At 42.2% G+C, this 22,512-nt stretch overlaps 1 protein-coding gene and 1 long non-coding RNA gene across 8 annotated transcripts in view; one reads left to right on the top strand and one right to left on the bottom strand.

Annotated features, from left to right (window-relative positions):
* ARHGEF12 (Rho guanine nucleotide exchange factor 12) overlaps positions 1 to 22,512 on the top strand; it is an 85,532-nt gene that overhangs the window by 44,412 nt on the left and 18,608 nt on the right. For 5 of the 7 annotated variants that reach the window (XM_083713923.1, XM_083713925.1, XM_083713929.1 and 2 more), the window contains 23 exons: positions 92 to 169; positions 1,228 to 1,347; positions 1,834 to 1,968; positions 4,729 to 4,800; positions 7,254 to 7,346; positions 8,284 to 8,394; positions 8,644 to 8,742; positions 9,477 to 9,519; positions 9,805 to 9,910; positions 10,769 to 10,906; positions 11,564 to 11,596; positions 14,640 to 14,751; positions 15,145 to 15,247; positions 15,385 to 15,594; positions 15,862 to 15,994; positions 16,272 to 16,307; positions 16,898 to 17,052; positions 17,690 to 17,836; positions 18,301 to 18,386; positions 19,353 to 19,478; positions 20,482 to 20,596; positions 21,511 to 21,611; positions 21,827 to 21,904. In XM_083713923.1, the coding sequence (XP_083570049.1) occupies positions 92 to 169; positions 1,228 to 1,347; positions 1,834 to 1,968; positions 4,729 to 4,800; positions 7,254 to 7,346; positions 8,284 to 8,394; positions 8,644 to 8,742; positions 9,477 to 9,519; positions 9,805 to 9,910; positions 10,769 to 10,906; positions 11,564 to 11,596; positions 14,640 to 14,751; positions 15,145 to 15,247; positions 15,385 to 15,594; positions 15,862 to 15,994; positions 16,272 to 16,307; positions 16,898 to 17,052; positions 17,690 to 17,836; positions 18,301 to 18,386; positions 19,353 to 19,478; positions 20,482 to 20,596; positions 21,511 to 21,611; positions 21,827 to 21,904 (2,430 nt within the window). The remainder of the gene's footprint in view (positions 1 to 91; positions 170 to 1,227; positions 1,348 to 1,833; positions 1,969 to 4,728; positions 4,801 to 7,253; positions 7,347 to 8,283; positions 8,395 to 8,643; positions 8,743 to 9,476; positions 9,520 to 9,804; positions 9,911 to 10,768; positions 10,907 to 11,563; positions 11,597 to 14,639; positions 14,752 to 15,144; positions 15,248 to 15,384; positions 15,595 to 15,861; positions 15,995 to 16,271; positions 16,308 to 16,897; positions 17,053 to 17,689; positions 17,837 to 18,300; positions 18,387 to 19,352; positions 19,479 to 20,481; positions 20,597 to 21,510; positions 21,612 to 21,826; positions 21,905 to 22,512) is intronic. The other 2 variants (XM_083713924.1, XM_083713926.1) reach the window with 1 other exon arrangement.
* Positions 96 to 6,934, bottom strand: LOC310832425. The gene is made up of 3 exons (XR_014558290.1): positions 6,487 to 6,934; positions 2,352 to 2,541; positions 96 to 184 (listed from the first exon to the last, which is right to left on the bottom strand). It is a non-coding gene; the product is annotated as an uncharacterized lncRNA (long non-coding RNA).

A 22,512-nucleotide genomic window follows, 5' to 3' on the forward strand; every position in this document is an offset into this window, starting at 1 on the left:
ACTGTGAGCAATTTAGAATACTTTGTAGAAGATCTATTTGAGAACAGTGGAACTTGCCTTGTAATTATGTTTTGCCTTCTCTTCTTATCAGGAGGAAAATAATATTGTTCATAGCCAGAAGGTGGAGATTTTGAGGAAGATGCTTCAGAAGGAGCAGGAGAGGCTACAGGTACCAAAGAGGAATCTTTTGGAGAGAAAAAAGAATGCTGCTTCCTAAATTGGCCATTTAACCTGGTTTAACACCTGAATCCCAAGCACAATGCATGAATGATTGTACATTTGAAAGCTCTAAGATTAAGTCTGCACTGAATGTTTCTCAGGCAGGCATCTTCATGTTACCTTAGAGCAGGGGTCAGCAACCTAAGGCCCATGGGCCAAAAGCGGCCCACAGGGTCGTTTAACGGGCCCATGAGCCGCCTCCGAACCAAGCTGCCTGCTTGGCGAGTCCCTGCACGCTGTGTTAACCTGGCACAGCGCGGCTTGAGGACTCGCTTCCGCGGTGCCGAAAATCACATCGACGCAGACACCGGAAATTGCGGGGGCATGCGTGCACACGATCTGGCCCACAGAGGGATGTCCACTGGAGTGAACCACTCCAGGCAAGGTAAACCTTGCCGACCCCTGCCTTAGAGAAACAAAAAGTCACAGAAAGTGAATATTAGTGCAGTTTACTATTCTTAGGCAATGTTTCAAGTTAATTTATTTTCAGATTTGGGAGGCACATTGCCTCCTTATCCCAGCCATTACATTAACTTGAATCATTGGTTGCTAATATGGAGGGAAAAGGGACAAATGGCTATAGAAACCTGTATAGAGTTGTTTTTAGTCTTCAGTGTAATTGCAGAATTATGTGTGTGTGTGTATACAATTTTTAGTAATTTTATATCTGGCACATTTTTGTAGACTACAGAGCACTTCACCAATTCAAACTAATTTATCTTTACAAGGCTGAGGAGTCCTTGTCTGTGGCCTCCCAGTGACCTTCAGCCCTTTTTGTCTCCGACATTCTCTCACTGAACTGACTGCATTAGTAGGAATAGTATTTATTTATTTTTATTTCTTACAATTTAACATTCAATATTAAAAAACAGTGTAAAACAAATTACAGTCACAAGAATAAGGTGGGTGCTGAAAACATGGCTTAATTAGTATTTGAAACTTTCCCTGTAAATAAAACCAGGGGATCATAATGATGGAATGATTCTCCAAATCTTTAAATTGTTTTAGTCCTTGCAAGAAGATTACAGCCGCACTCCCACTCCAAAACTGCTCAAGGAGATCCAGGAAGCCAAGAAGCACATCCCTCAGCTGCAGGAACAGTTGTCCAAGGCAACAGGCTCTATTCAGGTAATGGGAATTCTTGCAGTCTTGATCAGACTATCCTAGAAGGGAATGTTGTGTGGGAGGAGGAAACTGTTCCCAGCTCTGTCTGTGCCGGTTTGCACAAGCTTGCAGTGTTCTCTGAGTGCAGTAAATTAAAGTACACACAAGTTAAAGCTTGGTCTCATTTCTGATTGAGCTCATAGAAACTGATGATTGATGAGGAGATCATTATGCAGAGGATTTAAAGCCTTTTTATGAGTAATTACACATATACTTTGTTCAAATGGTTTAGTAGGGTTAAATATAGCTGTATGCAGATGCCTGGCCCTTTTGTAAAATTTTGGGGAGCCCTTAAATTAGAGGCCAATATGTGTTTTGCATAGTTCTCATCAGGAACCTGCAAAATTTTACATGTCCCTCTTCTGATATAGCTCACTCTTTTAAAATTTTTGTTAAAACATCACTATATGGGGTGCTTGGTGTTTCTTACCCCTGTCTGTTTATTTACAGGATGGAGTTTTATCTTCCAAGTCTGTGGCAGAGTCATTGCAGATCAGCGAGGTAGAGACTGAGAGTGGGGATGGGCTGAACAAAGGAGACTGCAGTTTTGGTGATGGCTCCCAGTTAAATAGTGACACAGCTGAGGTGAGCACTTTCCTTGAAGCAACATGTGATTTGATTAGTGAGTTTTGTCTTGGCCAGTATCTTGTGTTTGGAAGGCAACCAATCCTCTTCTGATAGAAGCAAGTGAGACCAGTTTGAAAGAGTTGTGGTGGTTTTAGTGTCCATGTCACTTGACATCCCCCTTAAAAATTGCTGTTTCTATCCTGTTTCTCCTGCCTTCCTCCAAAGAGTGCCAGGTGACTTTATGTGCAAAAAAAAAATATTATGAGGTGGGTTTAAATGAGTGAGTGACTTGACCAAGATGAGCCTCCTGGCCTAGCAGGAATTTGAACCCACCTTTTCAAGCCCAGTTTTGATCCCACAAATAATTCCTGCTTCTGTATTCTTCCTGTTGCCTCTCCTACCCTTCAGATGTTTAAGCTGTTAGTCTGCATACTTAGAAAGAAAGGTGTGAGGACAGAATCCAATGTTGTGTGGAAGCCTGCTGTGTGAGTCTTCATTGGCAGCCTGGAGAAGGAGTGCCATATTTTTCAAGCCCGGGGTTTCCTGGCATGCACCCAGTTGCTGTGCAGAGAACAGCAGTGCTGGCCTCTCCTAGAGAACCAAGGGGAATAACAGTACCTTTCAGAACATGTTAGAAGCCATTTTGTGGTTAGAATGACTCAAACTTTTAGGGGCAATTTGCCATTAAAGGGAAGGGGCAGGAGCTTGATTCCTACCACAGACATCTCAGTCCCTTTCCAACTGTTTTTTTATGAATTGAAATATTTGGGTAGGGCTCAGGGCAACCTAAACCATTGCATACTAGCCTAGGTTAATATATCTCCAGCAAGAGAACTTAATGATACTTTTTTTTTTTTTTTGGGTAGTGACTGTCTTACGTCACCTCACTCCCCTCCCCTCCATCACCTAATTTTTTAAATAGTGACTTTTTAAAATCTGTGACACTATTGTAAACTTGATAGTTTTAATTACTGGCATATGTTTATGAAAGGTGCCACACAGATGTGAACACTAGATTCCTAACCTTTGAAGCTGTATACTTGGAGTGCTTTCAGACAGGAGTTTTTTGTGGAGTTGCTGCTGAATTGCTGCTGTTTGTACACCCAGTCCCAGCCCCAGCCTTCTTACAATGCCATCATCACAGTACAACCCCCTTTCAGCTTCAATTCAGATTTCCCTTTTCTGCAGAGAATCTGATAAGCAAAAATAGCCCTAATCATCTGCAGTCATTGCTGCTGTGGAAGTTCATTAGTGCATTGCGGGGGCAGTGGATGGCTTGCCATGTTTGTGGAATTTCAGAGGGTGGTCTCTTACCACCACACCTCTCTTTCATTTTTTTCCTCACCTGAGCAGAACAGAGTGATTTTTTTCCTGACACCCCACTGCCAAGCAAAATACACTTATTACGATTGATTGCTGCATGCTGTGAAGGCACACAGCAACCCATTTTGAATGAGCTATTCCCTCAAGATCTCCATACTGTAAATGTAGAGGGTTGTACATACACCAGACTTTAACAAATGCAGAGGTTTTTAAATTATTTTTGTAAATGCATTATTATACATTTATACAAATAGGACAATACTTGATATACACACAAATACACTTTTCATGTTAGGCTACACGTACATTATTCTGCCATGATTTTCTGTATTAAAACAAGTTGTACATGTTACAAATAGGAAATGCTATTTATATGACTTCTACAAAGTTCATAAGCAGTGAGTAATTGATGGGGGGGGGGGAGTCTAAAGCTTATAATTCTGCACCGGTCTTTTTGGGGAGGAGGCTGATGTTCCCTTTCCATTTACTTTTGAAACATGATTGCTATTAAGTGACGTTTTAGTAGCCGTTGGTATCACTGGGCATTTTCAGGTTGAATGAATGAATGAAGACTCTCAATTTAGGACCATAATCCAGCTTTAAAAATGAATGCAATTTGGAATTTACCAGAAATGGAGGCTCTTCTCTTTATTCTAAGAAAGTAGTTGAACAGTTATTTACCTAAACTTTCAAGTAAGTGTGTGTACATGTGCATGCACACCATTTTAGTAAATATAATTTTGAGAGAAAAATGAGGATTTAATAAAAAGTTAAATCTAGGCATAAAAACCCCCCAAACCACAGCATAGCTTGCCTCCAAAGGAAGCAAAATTCTTAGAGAGATTTGCATAAAATTTCTTGTAGGCTTCTCATGGTTAAGATGAAGTATTAGCGTTGTATAAACAATTACAGTTAAATAGCGGGTCATTTGGCCACTTTGATTATCTTTTTAATACTGAGGTGCATTTTCGGCCACAATCCTATACTTGCTGGGAATAATTCCAGCAAAACTAGGTGGATCTTACATCTTGGTAGACTTGTGCAAGATTGTGTTGCCAGCTGTGTTTTTTTTGAAAGCAGTGTTTAGAAAGAGGAGCAAGCCAGAAATCATGAAGGCTCTATGTCAAAAATTAAGTTTGTTTCTCTTTCATTTCCCAATGAGATTTTAAGGCCAAATGATTTTGAGATAACAGTATCTCGGGGAGGATACTATACTATTCTTTAACATCCTCAGTATGCTGCCTTAACAAGTTCTGCTTTATTGCAGAAGAATATAGAACTTGGTTACTCATATACACTATATGATGCTGGTGGTGCCCATTAATGTTGTTTTAGCTCTAATGTATACTTTACAAGTGTATGATTGCAGGAGTCATGGGATCATCCTTTTTTGTTTGTTCTCATTTTGTGATTCTGCAAGCACTGAGAATAAAACTTTCTCTTTGTTCTTCCCAGAGTCCCCGGGGTGGCCTGAAGGAACGAATCTATCTGGATGAGAGCCCAGAGAAGAGTGAGACACAAGATACTGTGAGTGTATGATAAAGATTTTGGGTGTATGAGGTGTTAGGGGAGGGGGTAGTATCTCTAGTGTGGGACATGTATGGCTCCTTCTGGGGTTGTTTGTCCATCTTTGGTTCCCACCCTGCAGTCAGCTTTCACCAGTGGCTCCTAGAAACTGTCATCATGTGACAGTGGCCACACCCTGGGAAACTGCTATGACTGGCTGGCTAAATCAGGTGAGGGTAGCTGATGGGTCTCAAACTCTCAGTGAGTTAGGAACTTCTGTTACATGCAAAGACAGGCAATGGTGGATTGAGTGGATGAGACCAGTTGTGGGTCCAACAGTCAAGAAGGTTTTTGCATGTGCTGTAGAAGGAAGTGAGGGGCAGGTGGGGCTCATCAACTTGGGAAAGTAGCCTATCTAGGAGAAGGAAAAGTCTTATCCTAAACCTCTGCTGCCTTGTGGGATATATTCAAGAGAAGAAAAGGCTGAGGAGTAAACCCTACGCAAATCTGGAGCAGAGTCCCTAAGCCGCTTGGATGGCACCTTGGTTGCCTCCTTCTGGCAGCTCCTACAACAGGACTGGTGCCAGATGTATTGCTCTGCTTTCCTTTGGACCACATTAGTGATGACAGGAGAGAGGTCTTGTCATCTGGGCAGTCCAGGACTTCCATACACACTACTGAAGCTTGGCCCCAAGGAGATCCCTTTGGTGTAGCTAATGCAGCGGTTTGACTTCACCCCTGGAGGTGCACTGCATTGTCTCTCAAGACAGAGGAATGGCAACAACAACCACAGCAACCATGAAGATTTAGATAGCAACTTCTGGTATAGCCTCAGTGTCAAGAGTCCCTGTTATTCTTCTATTTTCCTTATTCTTTAGATGTGAATTGGTTCCAGTCTTTTCAGATGACACTTTAAGCTTGAATTCATTTTTTGTGGAAATTCATCTTTATAGAAATCAAGGCTGTTGAGAAATTTGTGTTAAGAAACAAGAGATTTCATTCATTTATTTTATTGTCTTTTGTTGAATGCTTCCTAATGTGCCAGCCAGGATTTTGTACTTATCAGAGAGCAACTCCCTTGTTGTAATCAATTGAGAATTGCCACTCAACGCAGGGCTGAAGGGAGGGGCTAATAGGTCTGTGCCAGAGCACAGGCAGACATTCCTAGGTTCAGACCTCAGCATTTTCAGTTAAAAGGATATGAGAAAGTAGGGCTTCCTCATGAGAGCAGTTGCCAGTTCATTGATAGTGCTGGGTTAGATAGATTAATGGTCTGACTCAGCTATTGGTTTGTGTATTGAACAGCAGCTATGGGCCCATGTGGATGTCTTCTGTGTACTTAGTTAGAAGGATTATATAACTTAATGAGCAAGGATTGCAGCATGTGGGTTTGAAGTGTTTTGTCCTTTTCTTTGAGTGCCCTTGAACTTGAGGGGCAAACTCTAGCAGTGCTTGGGTTAGTTCTGCCTTGCTATTAAGGAAGATAATTTGTCTTTTCCCTCTATGTTTATACCCCACTTTTTTTACTGCAATCCGCAGAGTGGTTGACAATATTTTAAAAACATACTACTCATTCATTTATATCGCAACCATTTATATAGTGCTTAACAACATAGTATCTAAGCAATGGTATAAGGCTACAAAAGAGATACTATATAGCTGAAACCAGTTAAAAGTAGACAGACTTGGATTACTTGAAATACTCACTGAAATAAAAATAAACAATAACAAAAGTTCTTCATCAAACACCAGAAGTTCAGCAGTGAGGGGGTCTGATCTGAGCCAGGATGGAGTTATTGAGCTGGTAGATAGATGTTGGCTAGTAGCACCATGCATTGAAGTCATAGGCCACTAACAGTGACTTCTCCAAAGACTTTTGTGATTGGGCAAGGATGTAAGGCATATCATTGCATCAAGAACAGCTCACTTAAAATGAAAACAAATCCTGCAAACAACCAGCTCTGCTGAAGCAAGAATTAGCATGTTCTGTTCTGATCTGTTGGGCAGTTGATGTAAGATACCCTATTAGTTTGAGAGGAGTCAGTCCAGGTGGAACAGAAGCAGGATCCTGATGATGTCTTGATCTCTCACACATATTTCCCGTATATTCCACTGTAGTTCTTTACAATGGTCTATAATTCTCCGTGTACCACATATACAGTATAAATATGGGTAATGGCTCAAATACCTTTTTTTGAGGATAAATTATACAGAACGTCATTTTCCATAACTGTGCTACATAATTCTGACTGCTGAATTTCAGTGCGGTGTAATTTTAGAAAGACCCTTGCAGCATACATGATGTGGATAAATTAAGTAGTGTTATTATAACAAACAAACATCACCGGTTCTTGTTTTTATCCTAAACTAATCAGCTGAATAAAAATACTAAACAGAACGCCCTTGTTTTATCCACATTCGTCAAAAGAGCAGTTACTTGGATTATTATTTGTTTCTTTCTTTGTCAATGCTAGGACTCTCAATCCAGTATTGGAAGTCCCTCCAGTCGTATTGCACCTCCAATCATAGGAGCAGAAGATGACGACTTTGATGGTGAACAGGAGCAGGTGAATTTTTAACTGTTCTCTTGTTATTGTAAAAGACTGGTTGTGGTGTAATTGCTTCCCTATGGCTAAGTGACAGGTTTGTTCATGCAGGATTTTGTTGTGGTGGTGGTAGGAGCCCCTCTTGGGAAAATTCTATTAAAATTGTTAGAAGATTCATTGAAAGGCTGACCTCAGCCAGCAGTAATTGATTGGGATTTTTTTGTTTTAAAAGATATAGGGTGGGAACCATTTTTTCTATCCTAATTTGTAAATATGCTTAACTTAGTGGCTTTACTGAATTTTCTAGTCCTGGTACAGAAGAGGGGTGGGACTTGGGGTCGCCATTTCTAACCCTGGTTCCCTTCTGTAGGATAGTGGCTTTTGATTTTACCGGTCATCAGGACCTTGATAATAATAATAATAATAATAATAATAATAATAATAATAATAATAATGTAATAATTGCTTTGCAGAACCTACCAGTTATAATGGTCTACACCTTTAGAATGAAACGGGCAGTAAAGCAAAATAATCCTTTGCCCTGTTGGAGAATGCCTTAGATGGAGGAGGATATCCCCCCCCTTTTTTTTGTCCTGGCTGCTTTAGTTCCTGAAATTATATATTTGGATGTTTCCACTGTTGATATTTATTGATTTCAACTGTTTTATGTATAATGTGAACCACATTAATATTTGTAATCATATGAATGAAAATTAGCATTTACATTAAAATAAATAAATAAGTCCATCTCTTCCAAAGTATTTTGACTGACTGGAGATTTATAAGGAGATTAAATGTGTGTGTTTAGAAACTGTGTTAAAATGCAGGGTGGTGTGGAAGGAAAAGGAAGCAAGCTTATGCCAAGTTTTTCTGAATCAACAAAATGAGGGAGGGAGGGAGGGAGGAGGCAGATATCTTGGAGATGCTGGTTCTGATATTGTCTCATCTGTATGTACAGATCAATGGGCAGTGCAGCTGTTTCCAGAATATAGAGCTGTTGAAATCTCGCCCTGCTCACCTGTCTGTCTTCCTGCATCATGTCGTGTCCCAGTTTGACCCTGCTTCATTGGTAAGATGCCATTCTAGATGTTGTTTGAATCTAATGGATTTTGATTTTCTATTTAACCTATTTCCATGCAGTCATAGCCTTTTGGGTTCAGGAAGAAAAACCCTTATTTATTTTCAGATTTTAAATTTAGTTCAGAAATGAAGTTAATGCTCAAAGCAACTCGGCTGCTGGTGTTGGTCTTGTGTTTCTCGAAGGAAATTGTAACTCCTTTAGACTATCCTTTTAAAAAATCATTTTCTTTCCTCATAGCTTTGCTATCTTTTTGCGGACCTGTACAAACAAACAAACTCCAAAGAGACTCGGCGTGTCTTTAGTGAGTTTAACCAGTTCTTCTTGGATCGAGCTGCAGTAAGTTCCAAAGCATGCATACCATTCTTCCTGTATGTATTACTAATTGCAACTAATTTTGCTTTACTGATCTTTGATTTGATGGTCTCAGGGAGCAAGTTTTAACTTTAAATCATCATAATTGCTCTGTAACCAAATGTTCACATTGAGGCAGAATAGGCAGAGTCCCTTACATTTCCAAGGCAGATTAATTTTTAGATGTAGTTCTTAGACCAACTAATTAATTTTTAGATGTGGATCTTTGCTCAGCTTACATTTCACATTATACCAAAGTTTAAAACACACTATGGTTTACTGTAAACAAGTTTCCACGGTGCTCCCCCTCTTCTCCTGCAGCTGCCATGCCACAGATGAAATGTGTCGGAATCTGGCTTGTTGTTTATTTGGAAAATGCAGACCTTGGTTTGTTTGGTCTGCAGCCCAGCAGCAGTAGAAGGGAAGGCACATCACAATAACAGCTTATTCACATTAAACCATAGTTTAATGTGAATTTAAAACTAATGTGACACATGAACCAGTTCATAACAGTCTTGATCAAGGGACCCAACACAGTAAAAGGTTGTATGCCTCATGCTTTGTGTGTGTGTATGTGTGCGTGCGTGCGTGTGTGTGTGTGTGCATGCATGCATGCATGTACACACCCTGAGATGATGTGCAGTCGGAGGACATCTCTGAGGATGTGAAGGTGCCTAGACTGATTGATTGATTTTACTTGTACCTTTTTATTGTTGCAGAATCTGAAAGTCCCAGTCCCAGAAGAAATTTCTGCAGATCTAGGTAAGATTATTTTAAATCTTGCATTGAGAATGCTTTCTGATAAGCACCTATACTGAAGGGGTTTTGTGTCCTCACAAGACACCCTGTGATATCACAGAGCTGAATTTGGTAGACAGAAAGAAATTGCATTGGTGTTTATGTAATGCAGACCTGCTGTGGGCTGCTAAATCCTTTGGTAACTGGGCAGGAAGATAATCCATGCTGCAGAACCCAAGAAAAAAAAAATCACAGAGAAGTCTTTCATTCTGAGTGAAACAGATTGACATTTCTTCCTTTTACCTGCAGAAAAGAGAAGGCTAGACTTGATTCCTGAAGAATTGCACCGCCACTATATTCAAACTATGCAAGATAAGGTTTTTCCTGAAGTTCAGAGGCACCTTGAAGATTTTAGGTATATATTGATTGTGTGTGGCTTTCTGCTGGCTTCAAAGAGTAATTTTGCATCTTCTTTCTGACCTTCTGGCATGGTCCCAGTATGGGATGACTAGAGCATAGGCCAAAGCATTGAAGCCTTTTGGAGAGGGTTTGGCTTCTGCCCTTTCACAGCAGCAGAAGTAGCAGGAGGAAGGGTTGCGGCCTCAGCCTTTCCTGTTTAGCTCTTCTCAGCTGCCCTGCCAAGCAGCTGATCTCCATAGAGTCAGTCCTTCCTGGGAAGAGAAAATCTCTGCTTTTCAGTGAAATGGATCACTGTAAAATTATTATTATTATTTTTAAAATAGTCCTCTTCAAAATTCAGAACTTCTTTTTGCCGAGATAAATTCTCTGTGTGGGATACTTCCAGAGTCCAAGAAACTCATTTCCGTGACATTAAAGAAAGATAGGCAGTTATTGTTGCTGTTTCATGAGCAAGTCTTCTAGCCTGGTATTAATATTGTGTGCATGCCTGATAGGGAAACCAACTGGCTGACACAGGCATAGCAACTGACTTCACAGTGACCCAGCAGTTCCTGTGCTCAGCATAGATTGTTTACACCAGTACTTGCTGGTCACTGTGTGTAAAAATCAGTGGTTTGTGTTAATGTTGCTGCACTGCAAGCTTACAACTTTGAAGTACTTGTTAGCTTCACCTTCTGCAGTGTGAAGTACAGTCTGTTGGAAGCAGATTGCTCAAGGGTACAAGCTTGATAGTGGCATGACTGGCTACGATGCCCCGAGGGCACATGTTAGCTGCCCTGAGTGATGGGTGTACATTTCTTCAGTTCTGCTTCCCAGTAATTTCATTCAGGCTGCTGTTCCCCTTTGTATTCAGACAGAAACGCAGCATGGGGCTGACCATGGCAGAAGGAGAGCTAGCCAAGCTGGATGCAGAACGTTTTCGTGACCGGAGCACATTGGAGAAGGAGAGAGCATGTGCAGAGCAGATCATTACCAAAATTGAAGAAGTGCTGTAAGTGTGCGTGTGTTGGATGTGGTATCTCTGGCTCCCATAAGCAGAGAAGGGAATTTGATGATGATGTCTGTCACAGCTGCATTTCGTTGTAATAAGGCTCATCTCTAGTCCTAAAGGTAAAGGTAAAGGTAAAGGTACCCCTGCCCGTACGGGCCAGTCTTGACAGACTCTGGGGTTGTGCGCCCATCTCACTCAAGAGGCCAGGGGCCAGCGCTGTCCGGAGACACTTCCGGGTCACGTGGCCAGCGTGACATCGCTGCTCTGGCGAGCCAGAGCCGCACACGGAAACGCCGTTTACCTTCCCGCTGGTAAGCGGTCCCTATTTATCTACTTGCACCCGGAGGTGCTTTCGAACTGCTAGGTTGGCAGGCGCTGGGACCGAGCAGCGGGAGCGCACCCCGCCGCAGGGATTCGAACCGCCGACCTTTCGATCGGCAAGTCCTAGGCGCTGAGGCTTTAACCCACAGCGCCACCTGCGTCCTCTCTAGTCCTAACCAGGACTCAATTTTTCAAAGGACCTACAGAACCTCAAAAAGAATTCCATTCTGTAAAAGTTTGGTCTGATAGGTCATTCAGAACTTGTCAGGCAGAATTAGAGAGAACAGGATTATGATGCAACTGCTAATTGGCTTCTTCTGTCACTTTCCTTTGCAGGATGACGTCTCAACCCATTGAAGAAGAGAAGAGGTAAGCAAATAGTTTCGTAGCTGTTGTTTTTAGTAGTGCCTTTGTCCCAATTCTGCTCAGTGTTGTCTGTGTCGTGACCAGGTGGAGAGAGCCCTCTGCTGGCTGTGTGGGCATATTTAACTTCTAAGTTCTAAGCAGTACACAGTAAACTCAATACTGTAAGTGCTATGACTCCTATCTTTCTGTAGCATGAAAAGCTCCCCACTACTTTGTTTCTTTTTACTTTCTGGCAGCATTCAGTAAATTTGCAAATCAGGTATATTTTGCTTTCAATAACTTCTAGTTCACTTTCTACATGATTATTCAAACTTCTCCATAGCTCAGCAGTAGAGTACATGCTTTGCATGCAAAAGGTCCTAGGTTCAGTTCCCAGCATTTTCATGTAGGGCTTGGAATGTCCCCTCTCTGCAACTCCAGTGAGCTGCCGCCAGTCAGTGTGGGCAATACTGATTTAGCTGGACCAATGGTCTTACTCAGTGTATGGCAGCTTCCTGTGTTCTTTAAATTTCCAGCTTTTAATTCTGTATTGGCCCGAATATACCGTAAATTTCGCTCCATAACACGCAGATTTTTCCTCCTAGAAAGTAAGGGGAAATGTCTGTGCGTGTTATGGAGCGAATGCCTACAGATGGCGGGGGAATCTGCTGCAGTTGTGAGCAGTCCGTGGCTTGCTTTGAAACAGCAAAGCAGGTGTAAGCGGCTCCTGTCAGCGAGCCGAGCTGGGGAGGAGGGAGAGAAGCAGAGCGGGCTTGGCTGCTTTAAAAAAACCCCGTCCTCTATGTTCCTCTCTCCTCCCCACTGATCTGCTAAGTAGCAGCGAAGCTTTTCAGCCAGCCTAGCCGGGAGGAGGGAGAGAAGCAGAGCGGGGTTGGCTGCTTTAAAACAACCCCGTACTCTCTGTCCCTGCCTGCAGTTTTTTGCTGTCCGATTTTGGATTAGCCACTGTAGGGGCTGTGTGTGTGTGTGCTTGAGCTATCGTTCTCCTCCTCCTGCTTCCCCTTCGCTCTCCCTGCGCCCCTGCGCTCTCCCTCCAACTTTAGAATTGACACTCTGTGTGTGTGTGTGTGTGAGAGAGAGAGAGAGAGAGAGAGAGAGAGGGCTCCTTCTCCTCCTCCTGCTTCCCGTTCACTCTCCCTGCGCTGTCCCTCCGACTTTAGAATTGACACTCTGTGTGTCTCTCTGTGTGTGAGGACTCCTTCTCCTTCTCTTGCTTCCCGTTCACTCCCCCAGCGCCCTGCGACTTTAGGGCCAGTTCCCTCTCTGCGTGTGTGTGTGTGTTTTGACCTCACTGCGCTTGTTGGGGGAGAGTGTTGGTTGCAATTTTTCTTGATTTGTCTCAGAGTGGTTACTATCATGGTTTCCTTGCCGGGGAGGAGGGAGAGACGCAGAGCCTGCTTGTTCTAAAGGAGCAAAGCCGGAGAGGAGCCTCTCCTGCATTATCAGCAGCATCCTTCTCCATACCCCCCACGCGTGCTCCTTGTCCCTTGAGTTCTTTTCCTTCCCTCCCCACTTAAAACGTGGTTACAAAGCACGGATCCACATGGATCCTCAGGATTTTTGCACTAGGTCACCCCAAATTCACCATCAGATCACATAGCATATCCATGGCTACAGCCTGCACCAAAAAACACACGCACCCACTGTTTCATGGGGCCGCAATAGTGCAAAAACGTGGTTACAAAGCATGGATCCACATGGATCCTCAGGATTTTTGCATTGGGCTACCCCAAACTCACCGTCAGATCACATGTCTGTGGCCACAGCATGAACCACAAAAATCATATATCCACTGTTTCGTTTAGAATATTTTTTTCTTGTTTTCCTCCTCTAAAAACTATGTGCGTGTTATGGTCAGGTGCGTGTTATAGAGCGAAAAATACGGTAATCCACACCTGCATATGAACTGAACCCTTAAAAGTCAAGGCTTATTTGTGGGTGCGGCCACCAAGCCGGTGCTGACACTTGGCGCCCCGCTCCTCAAGCTGGCACCAGCTTGAGGAGCTGGGTGCCTGCCTCTCAGCTGGTTGGCGATGCGCACACTCCCTAGCTGCTTGGTGGTGGGGGGGGGAGCATGCACAGGCCAACCAGCTAGGGAGCGTGCGCACCGCCAACCAACTGGCAGGCTGCATGCACTCCCTAGCTGCTTGGCAGTGTGTGTGGGTGGAACGGTGTGCCTGCCTCCTAGCTGGTTGGCGGTGCGCACACTCCATGGTGCTTGGTGATGGGGGAGAGTGGTGTGCCCGTCTCCCAGCTATTTGGTGGTGTGCACGCTGCCTAGCTGGTTGGCCTGTGCATGCTTCCCCCCCCCACCGCCAACCAGCTGGGAGGTGGGCACGACACTCCCCTCAACCAGTGTGGTGTAGTGGTTAAGAGCGGTAGTCTCGTAATGTGGTGAACCGGGTTCACTTCCCTGCTCCTCCACATGCAGCTGCTGGGTGACCTTGGGCTAGTCACACTTCTCTGAAGTCTCTCAGCCCCACTCACCTCACAGAGTGTTTGTTGTGGGGAAGGAAGGGAAAGGAGAATTTTAGCCGCTTTGAGATTCCTGAAGGGGAGTGAAAGGCGGGATATAAAATCCAAACTACTTCTTCTTCTTCTTCTTCTTCTTCTTTTTCTTCAACCGCCAAGTAGTTAGAGAGCACTCGCCACCAACCTGCTGGGAGGCAGGCGTGCTGCTCCCCCCCCCCCCACCGCCAAGCAGCTTTCAGCAGCATATGGTAAAAAGTCACGAATATAAGCCACACCTTAACTTTTCAGAGCTTTAAATTGGAAAAAAGTGTGGCTTATATTTGGGGCAATACGGTAGTAGTCATCAGGCTTGTTATTTCTTTACAAGCAGAATAGATATGCTGGCCATTAATAAGGGTATCAATGTGTTGTGCAGAAGCAGTACAAACTGATTCTCCAATGCCAGGCAAGTCGTTAAGTAAAGAGAAAACAATTTGCTACTTTCTCATTTCCCCATTGCTTAATTCTAGCAACCTGATACTACTTTTTATGTGGCTTAAATATATTTTATATTTGTGTTTGACCTTACCTACAGTTCAAGCATACAATATGTGGTTCTCACCTACATGAAACATCTTGGTGTGAGAGTCAAAGAGCCCCGGGGGCTAGATCAGAAGCGACGGATTGGGTTCCTGCCAAAAATAAAGGTAATAGTGGCACATCTTTGGTTAGAATTTCTATCCAACTAAGTTTGGCGGGCAGACAGACTAATGAAAAACAGTAGTTGACCTTAATAGAACCTTGGTCTTAACTGTTACTAAATACTTCAGCTATCTCCTAGAGATAGAAGCTACTTGCACTTCTTGATTGGCAATATAGGATCTAATTGAGAACACAGAAATCCTCTTTAGCCTGCAAAGGCATTTTGCCTCACTGGAAATCAGTTGCACAGTGGAAAATAATTCTGAACTAACAAGGATGTTGCAAGACAATTCAGCTGTGTCCATGGTTCCGAACATCTAATGATTTTTTTAAAAAACTGGGTTCATGTGGGAAGGCTGCCTCAATGAATGCTCTCTTTGACTTCCTTTCAACAACAGCAGAGTATAAAGAAAGAGAAGGAAGGGGATGAAAAGAAGAGGAGAGTCTTCCCCAATATCCTGGGACCCCCAAGGAGGCCAAGCCGCCATGACAGCTATGCAAGTATGTTAGATGAAGAAATATATTAATTTTCCAGCATCCTGACTGGATTGTCCCAAAGCTGAGCATTGCTAGTGTGGGGTGGATGATTTGAGTGAAAACACAATCTCTCTGCAGCTGATTGCCTCTTGTCTATCCAGTAGGCAGAGCCATGGAGATGCAAAAGCAGCGCCATCCAAAGCACTTATCCACACCTTCCTCCGTCAGTCCAGAGCCACAAGACTCAGTCAAGATGCGCCAGAGTGGGTCCAGCGATGGCACAGATGCAGCCTACCCACCTGCTAACCTCATGTCTCCACAAGCTGCTGGAACTTTTCCTTCCCAGGAAGGGAGCAAGGATAGCGAAACAGGTGAAAAGAAAATAAGATTAAAAACTATGTGCTTTATGCGCTCTTCCCAGATTCAAGAAAATGAATGTTAAACTGCCACCAGAATTTCACCAACATGTAAGCTGCAGTCCTTTTGGGGTGGCTGTAGGTCCCTAAATGCTGAAGACTCAGTTACTTCTTGCTTGGTGATGGCGGTGCAGAGAAATGAGGTGGAGACACAAAGTAATTTTTGAAATGGATGTGATTGATTAAAGTTTGAGAGCGAAAACCCTTCTTTTATTTTTTTAGGGTCGAAGCAAGTTGGAGAAACTCCATCGTCTAGTGACTCTCTGGATGGTACACCTCGTACACCTAATACCGTCTTTGATTTCCCATCTCCACCACTTGACCATTTGCAGGAAGAGGAAGGAGAGTTTGACAGGCAAGTCTTAGCTTTGAGGATAAGTCATCATTGCCCAGCCTTTGTTCTGGGTGTGGGTGAGAGGAAAGTGGGGCACCAATCTACGTAGAAACCTAGAAAGGCAATGGTGTTCTAAATTTCTAACCTGTTCTCTCTACATGTAGCATAGCACACTCCTAGATGGTATGGAACCTTTATGCACAACCTAGAACTTTTGTTTTAAACCATGCTATAAGATTTGTGACTGGCTGCCTTGCTCCATCAATCAGTGTTTGATAAATAATTATTTCCCTTCTAGGTTAGCAGAATCAGGAACACCAAAATCTTTCCGCAAGTGAGTACAAATGTGAAAGCAGATTTTGTCAGTGACACCTGAATTGGGCAGAGATCGCTAGAATAAATATCTGCTTGTGCTGCCTTCAGGTTAGGGAGGGCTTCAGGTGTTTAGAGGTGTTTTTAATATTATTTTGGGAGCTGCCCAGAGTGGCTGGAGAAACCCAGCCAGATGGGTGGGATATAATTTTATTTTATTTTATTTTATATATTTATTATTATTATTTTTCAGATTCAAATACATTAATATAAAGTTCTGTTTGGATACCTAGGCACAATGCAGGACTGCTTGGTATAAGGATAAGGTGTCAATAAAAAATGCAGATTTTAATACAGTACCGGAATGTTTTTAGGAGAGATTTCCACCCCTTTGCATTGATCTACAATGTTACTTTAGTTAAATCACTTAGTTTCTGGCTACAGCTTTTATCTGCAGAGGGCATCTACACATTCCATTTCTCTAACCACAAGGCAGGCTTTTTGATCAAGTCTCTGGGGTGTTTTATTATTAGCTTACATTTCTTATTCTTCCCATCCCACAAAGTCAGTTTCTAAAATTAAAATATTTCACTGGAACTTCCCTTCTCACAGGATGGACAGTGTGGGTGCTGTGGATAATCAGAGTGAAGATGAGCTCTTTGATTTTGACATGGAGACAGACCCTCCCAACTGGCAGCAGCTTGTGAGCCGTGAGGTGCTGCTTGGCTTGAAACCCTCTGAGATTAAACGGCAGGAAGTGATTAATGGTAAGTTTTTGTTTTGCATTGATCAGATTTACTTTAGATTGTCCAACCCCCCACATGCCAGTACCACCTCTGTCTTCATCAGATTGCTCTGAGTAGGAATTGATCTTTTTCACAAACTTCAGCTTTAGAAATCCAGGTACACAGATGTTGAAGGTCGGGTGGAGGCTATCCTGGTTCAGCTTCTAAGGTCAGGATCTAGCCGAGATAGATTGAAAGGTGGTGGAACAGCTCAAAGGGAAGCCTGAAGGCTTTTCAGACTTCTACAAAAGGCAGTCTAATATTTTTGAAAGGCACGATCTGAACATAAATCCAGAGCTTTCTGGAATATTTCTTAATCTCAGTGCATGCAAATCTATAGTCTTTTTGTCCAGAAGGAGCTAATACACTACTTGGGACCAAATGCAATCATTAACACATCTTCTTTTTTGCATAGTCAGTTTTACCTCTAGGGAGCCCTCAAAAACAAGCAGAGTTTCCCCACAGATTTAAGCTGCTGACTATGCAAGATGATCTGTTCCCTGAAATTGCCTAAATCTGATTCTCCAGCTCCAGATTTTAAACAGTTTAATTTCTTCCCATCCTTTTCGGTTTTTCCATTCAAAGGCCATTTCACCTCTCTTGTCTCTTTTATTTCTAGAGTTATTTTACACTGAGCGTGCTCATGTCCGAACACTGAAGGTTCTTGATCAGGTCTTCTATCAGCGTGTGTCCCGTGAAGGGATCTTGCCTCACTCTGACTTGCGGAAAATATTTTCAAATGTGGAAGATATCCTCCAGCTCCATGGTGAGTGAGGGCATCTAACTGCTTTCAACCCTGCTTTAAAACAGTAGTGGCAATATGCACAGGCTCCTAATGTGGCTGTGTTGAAGTAAGAGCAACCCTGAGGTAACAGACGACTGTGTGCAACTTACCCAACAGGGAGACCTTACAGAACAGTAATTGGATATGCAATATTTACAAAATACTGTTCTTGGGTTTCCAATGATCTATAATATCTGTATCCTTTCTTTCTTGATACGAAACTCCATAAGTTTCTGGTGTGCATTTGGCTTTCTGACACAAGCAAGGACTTTTGACTCACCTCACATTGAAGGGGCAGCACAGTGAGGGTTAACTCTGAACTGATTGGCCAATGTTTGCCTAAACATGGAAGATCTTTATTGCTCTCAAGCACATCAGGAGCAATTGCATGAATAGTTTGAAATTGGTTGGTAATTTCCTCTTTCTTATTTTTCTTGGTTATTTAGCTGGATTGAATGAGCAGATGAAAGCAGTGAGGAAAAGGAACGAAACGTCAGTTATTGATCAAATTGGAGAGGACTTGTTAACTTGGGTAAACTGAATTCTGTTTGCTTCCCCCCTCCCCCCCTTTCCTTCTGAAAACTGAAATGTTTTGAGAAACCAAAGATTGAAGTAGCAAATAGAGCCACAGGTCAACATTGGCAATTTGTCTAGTCTGAGAACCCATTATCAGGAATTCTTCATTTCTAAAAGAATAGCATTGACCTGGGGGAGTCAAGTTGTGCAAGATGAAGGGAGTTCAGTATAGTGTACGTGTTTCATTTCTCTTACAGTGTATCCATCTATCTGAGCACTTCTTTTATTCAATTAACAATAAATGAATGAGTCATTTAGCTTAAAGGTGACCTACAAAACGGGGGAGGACTTGTTTATCTCTCTAAAAGTTGTCTGTGAAGTTCAGATAGCATAAAACTTGGATGTGATACTGGAAATGAACCACTGTAGAAATGTTCAAGTTATAAATTACTTCATCAGTTTTGTGGATTAACCCCCCTTTTATTCCAAGAAGAATCAAGATCTTATATGGCTTATTAAAACTATTGTCAGACTACATTCCTGAAACAAGACTTTTATCATAGAAATCCTAGGTAGACATGTACTAGTAATGGCATTCAGCAAGCTCTAGTTACCCTAACCCCACCATGATAACCACCCAAAAATAAGTGGCACCCATATCTACTTGGCATTAATTTACTTTCTATATCACTATTTATTGAGTTTTACATGGGCCATTCTTCACAGGAATCCAAAACTTAAACCATAACATGAATTCCTTCTTCCAATTTTCTATTTGAAAAGACGGGCCAATGGTGAGAACTGGGAATAGGGGCCATAGGAGGCTGTACTTCTGAGGTACTACTGAGCCCTATTTTGGATACATTTTTGACAACATCTCCTTTGTTAACAGAATAACAGGGCATGCCAGTCTTTATGTCATTATATGACCTTTCTTGCTTTGTGCTTTGCTACATTTGGTTCCCTTGGTTTCTTGTCTCAGTTCAGTGGAGCAGGGGAGGAGAAAATGAAACAAGCCACTGGCACTTTCTGTAGCAACCAGCCCTTTGCTCTGGAGGTGATCAAGTCACGGCAGAAAAAGGACTCTCGCTTCCAGACTTTTGTCCAGGTAATTTTGATTTGTATAAATCTAGCTTATACCTGCTAGAGGACCGGTACGCATTGTAGATTAGGAAAAACCAATGTGGATTGTTGTTGTTTTTTTACTACCATCTTTGGTAGAAGAATCTTAATCCTAAATGCTGTGTGGAATATGTCAATCTCCGATTTCAGACCAAATGGGAGTTGGTCTATATAGTACAGTGAACTAGAAGATATTCAAGACATTCCTTTGGTGAGCTCAGCAAGTCAGAGGATGTGTTTAGGGAAGCTTTTAATGTTTAATAGGTTATTGTATTTTAGTGTTTTGTTGGAAGCCACCCAGAGTGGCTGGGGGGACCCAGCCAGATGGGCGGGGTATAAATAATAAATTATTATTACCCAGCTTGCACTGCTCCACGTCAAGTGCATGAGATGGCAGGACCCCTTTAGATGGACTTGAAGACTGTCCAACACATCTAGTCTGCAGGCACTTAAGTTCTCAGTTCCCAAAGTAGGACTTCACAAGAAGCTCTTAGAAGTGTGAAATGTTAGTTATCTTAAACTAGAGTAAGCGCAGCACTCCTTGTTGAGCAATGAGGGGAGATGTGGTGGGGTTTATGCCATCCATTACTGAGGAAAAGCCTTTTCACATTGGTTGGAATGTCTGGCAATTTGGAAGCAGTGGGAATTCTGAAAAATGTGTAGTGCATTTTCTCCATGGCACTAAAGACTAAGACGGCTCCTCTTTAAGTAGGTGACTGAGATTGATTGCTGATGATATCAGGTCCATATGAAGTAATGAGGGAAGGAAGCCACCGCCAGTTTTTGTGATGAGCCTTTCCTCTATATAATTGCCCAGTACAACAGGGCTGTGTTGTCTGTCTGATTAATCTTAGCGTTCCTTGACTTGTATTTAATTGCCAAAAATGTGAGCCAGCAAGACATTTATATGATGAATAGACAGTACACATTCAGGTAATTATGGCCTTAATAAAAATGACAAATGCTGTTATTATGCTGTTTAAATTTAGGATGCTGAGAGCAATCCACTCTGTCGCCGACTGCAGCTGAAAGATATAATTCCCACTGAGATGCAGAGGCTGACCAAATATCCCCTTCTGCTGGATAACATTGCAAAGTACACAGGTACCATATAGCTCTTTCAATTAGTGAGTGGTTGGGACTTCAGCAGTTGCAAAAGAACAATTTGGGTTTCAAAAGGAATCTGACATCCATGACTCACTCTATTGAGTACCGTCAGTCCCTGCCCCTAATGTATTGCCACGTTTCCTCTTTCAAGTGCCAAATGTCTTTCTCTGAATTGGTGAGGTAAACTACTTTCCCTTGGTCAACAAAAATGTAATGCAAAAATTATTAAATTCTGCTGAAATAATTGTAAAGCATCCCCTTGAGTTTACTCTGGATGGAAGAACCCTGAGTGCTTTGTTTTGTCATTGCTGTTGCTGCCTTTCTATATTCGTAATTGCTGTAGCATGCATGCAACAGAACCTTGCTAAATTTTGGTTAAAAGTGCATCTGTGTAATACTATGTAATACTTTTATGGGGGCTCATCAACCTGTAAAGGTAGCCCATCTTAGGAAAAGGAAAATTGATCCTAAACCTCTGCTACCTTGCAGCTATACTCATTCATGAGAGAGGCTTCAGAACTTAACATTTGACTTCACCCCCAGAGACGCAATCCTTTTCTCATGCCAACAACAGATGATGTGTGTTGTTCACAGCTTGTCCTAATAGCAGGGTTGAGATTCTTGAGAGTGAGCTATACAGTATACAGCTCTCATTTGACGCCAACAATGTACATGACGTGTGCTAATGATATGTTAGGAAACACAGCAGTGACTTTTTGTCACACTTCTAGATCTTTTAAGTTGTAACATGAGAAGGAGACATAGTAACCAGAGAATATTATATACACACTCGGCATAATGCTCTCTTTTTTGTATTGCTAATTGAGTCAAGTAGAATGTGACAACTTCTACAAGTACATTTGTGGGCTATTCTCTGGAGACAACTGTCTTGATCACTGTTTCATTTCTAGAACAACCTGGGGAGAAAGAGAAAGTGAAGAAAGCAGCAGATCACTGTCGGCAGATCCTCAATTATGTGAACCAAGCTGTCAAAGAAGCAGAAAATAAGCAGGTGAGAGGAAGGAGGAGGTCCATGGGTCTGGGTCTGGAGAAGATAAGAGTGAGAGGTGCCGCTGTGGTGTGTAACATCCATAGCAAGAGGATGGAGATAACATATGTGCAACTGTCCTCCTAAAGGGATCCCAAATTGAGATCAAGTGCTGTTGCCTGAATGCAGCCATTTAGTCACGCCAATGTAATTGGCTTAATTTTCTCTTTCATGTATAGCATTTGGAAGACTACCAGCGCCGTCTTGATTTGTCCTACTTGAAGCAGTTGGAGGGCCCTATGCTGGATGAATTCAGGGTGAGTGGAAACATTGTGAGACGAGCCCTGTCAATTCCATCAGCTTTTAATATATTCTTAGATCCTTTTGCCACCAGCTCCACCTCCAGTGTCACCACATAGAATATTTGTAACCTATGGAATGTACTGGTGGTGGTGCTCGCATCTTGCATGAAGCTGCATATTCCCTGGAGTTATTACTTACTATTGTTTTTCTCCTTAAAATCTTTAGACTTTCAGCTTCTTGCTGCTCCTCATTTTGTAAGCTCTATTAGACTTCCATATTTTATTTCATTATGTTATTTATTTATTATTAAATTTCTAACCCACCGTTCTTTCCAAATGAGCATAGAGTTTTCGTGTTAGCTGACAATAGTTGGTTTTTGACATTTATTACCTGATTTATTGATTTAATATTGTCAATGCTACAAGGCCCACCAGTTAAAACACAGAGATCTGTTGGGTTTTGCTATGCATTGTATTGACAAAAATAAAGGCATGAAGTTTCATTTGATCAAGTGCCTTTTTCTAACCCATAAAAACACTTTAATGAATTAAATAACTTTTAAGCCAGTCAGCTGACTTGCACTATGGGATATTCATGTGCAGGCATGTTATAAAAATTCCTA

The sequence above is a fragment of the Podarcis gaigeae genome, assembly GCF_964106915.1.
Source record: "Podarcis gaigeae genome assembly, chromosome: 15".
Classification (NCBI taxonomy): domain Eukaryota; kingdom Metazoa; phylum Chordata; class Lepidosauria; order Squamata; family Lacertidae; genus Podarcis; species Podarcis gaigeae.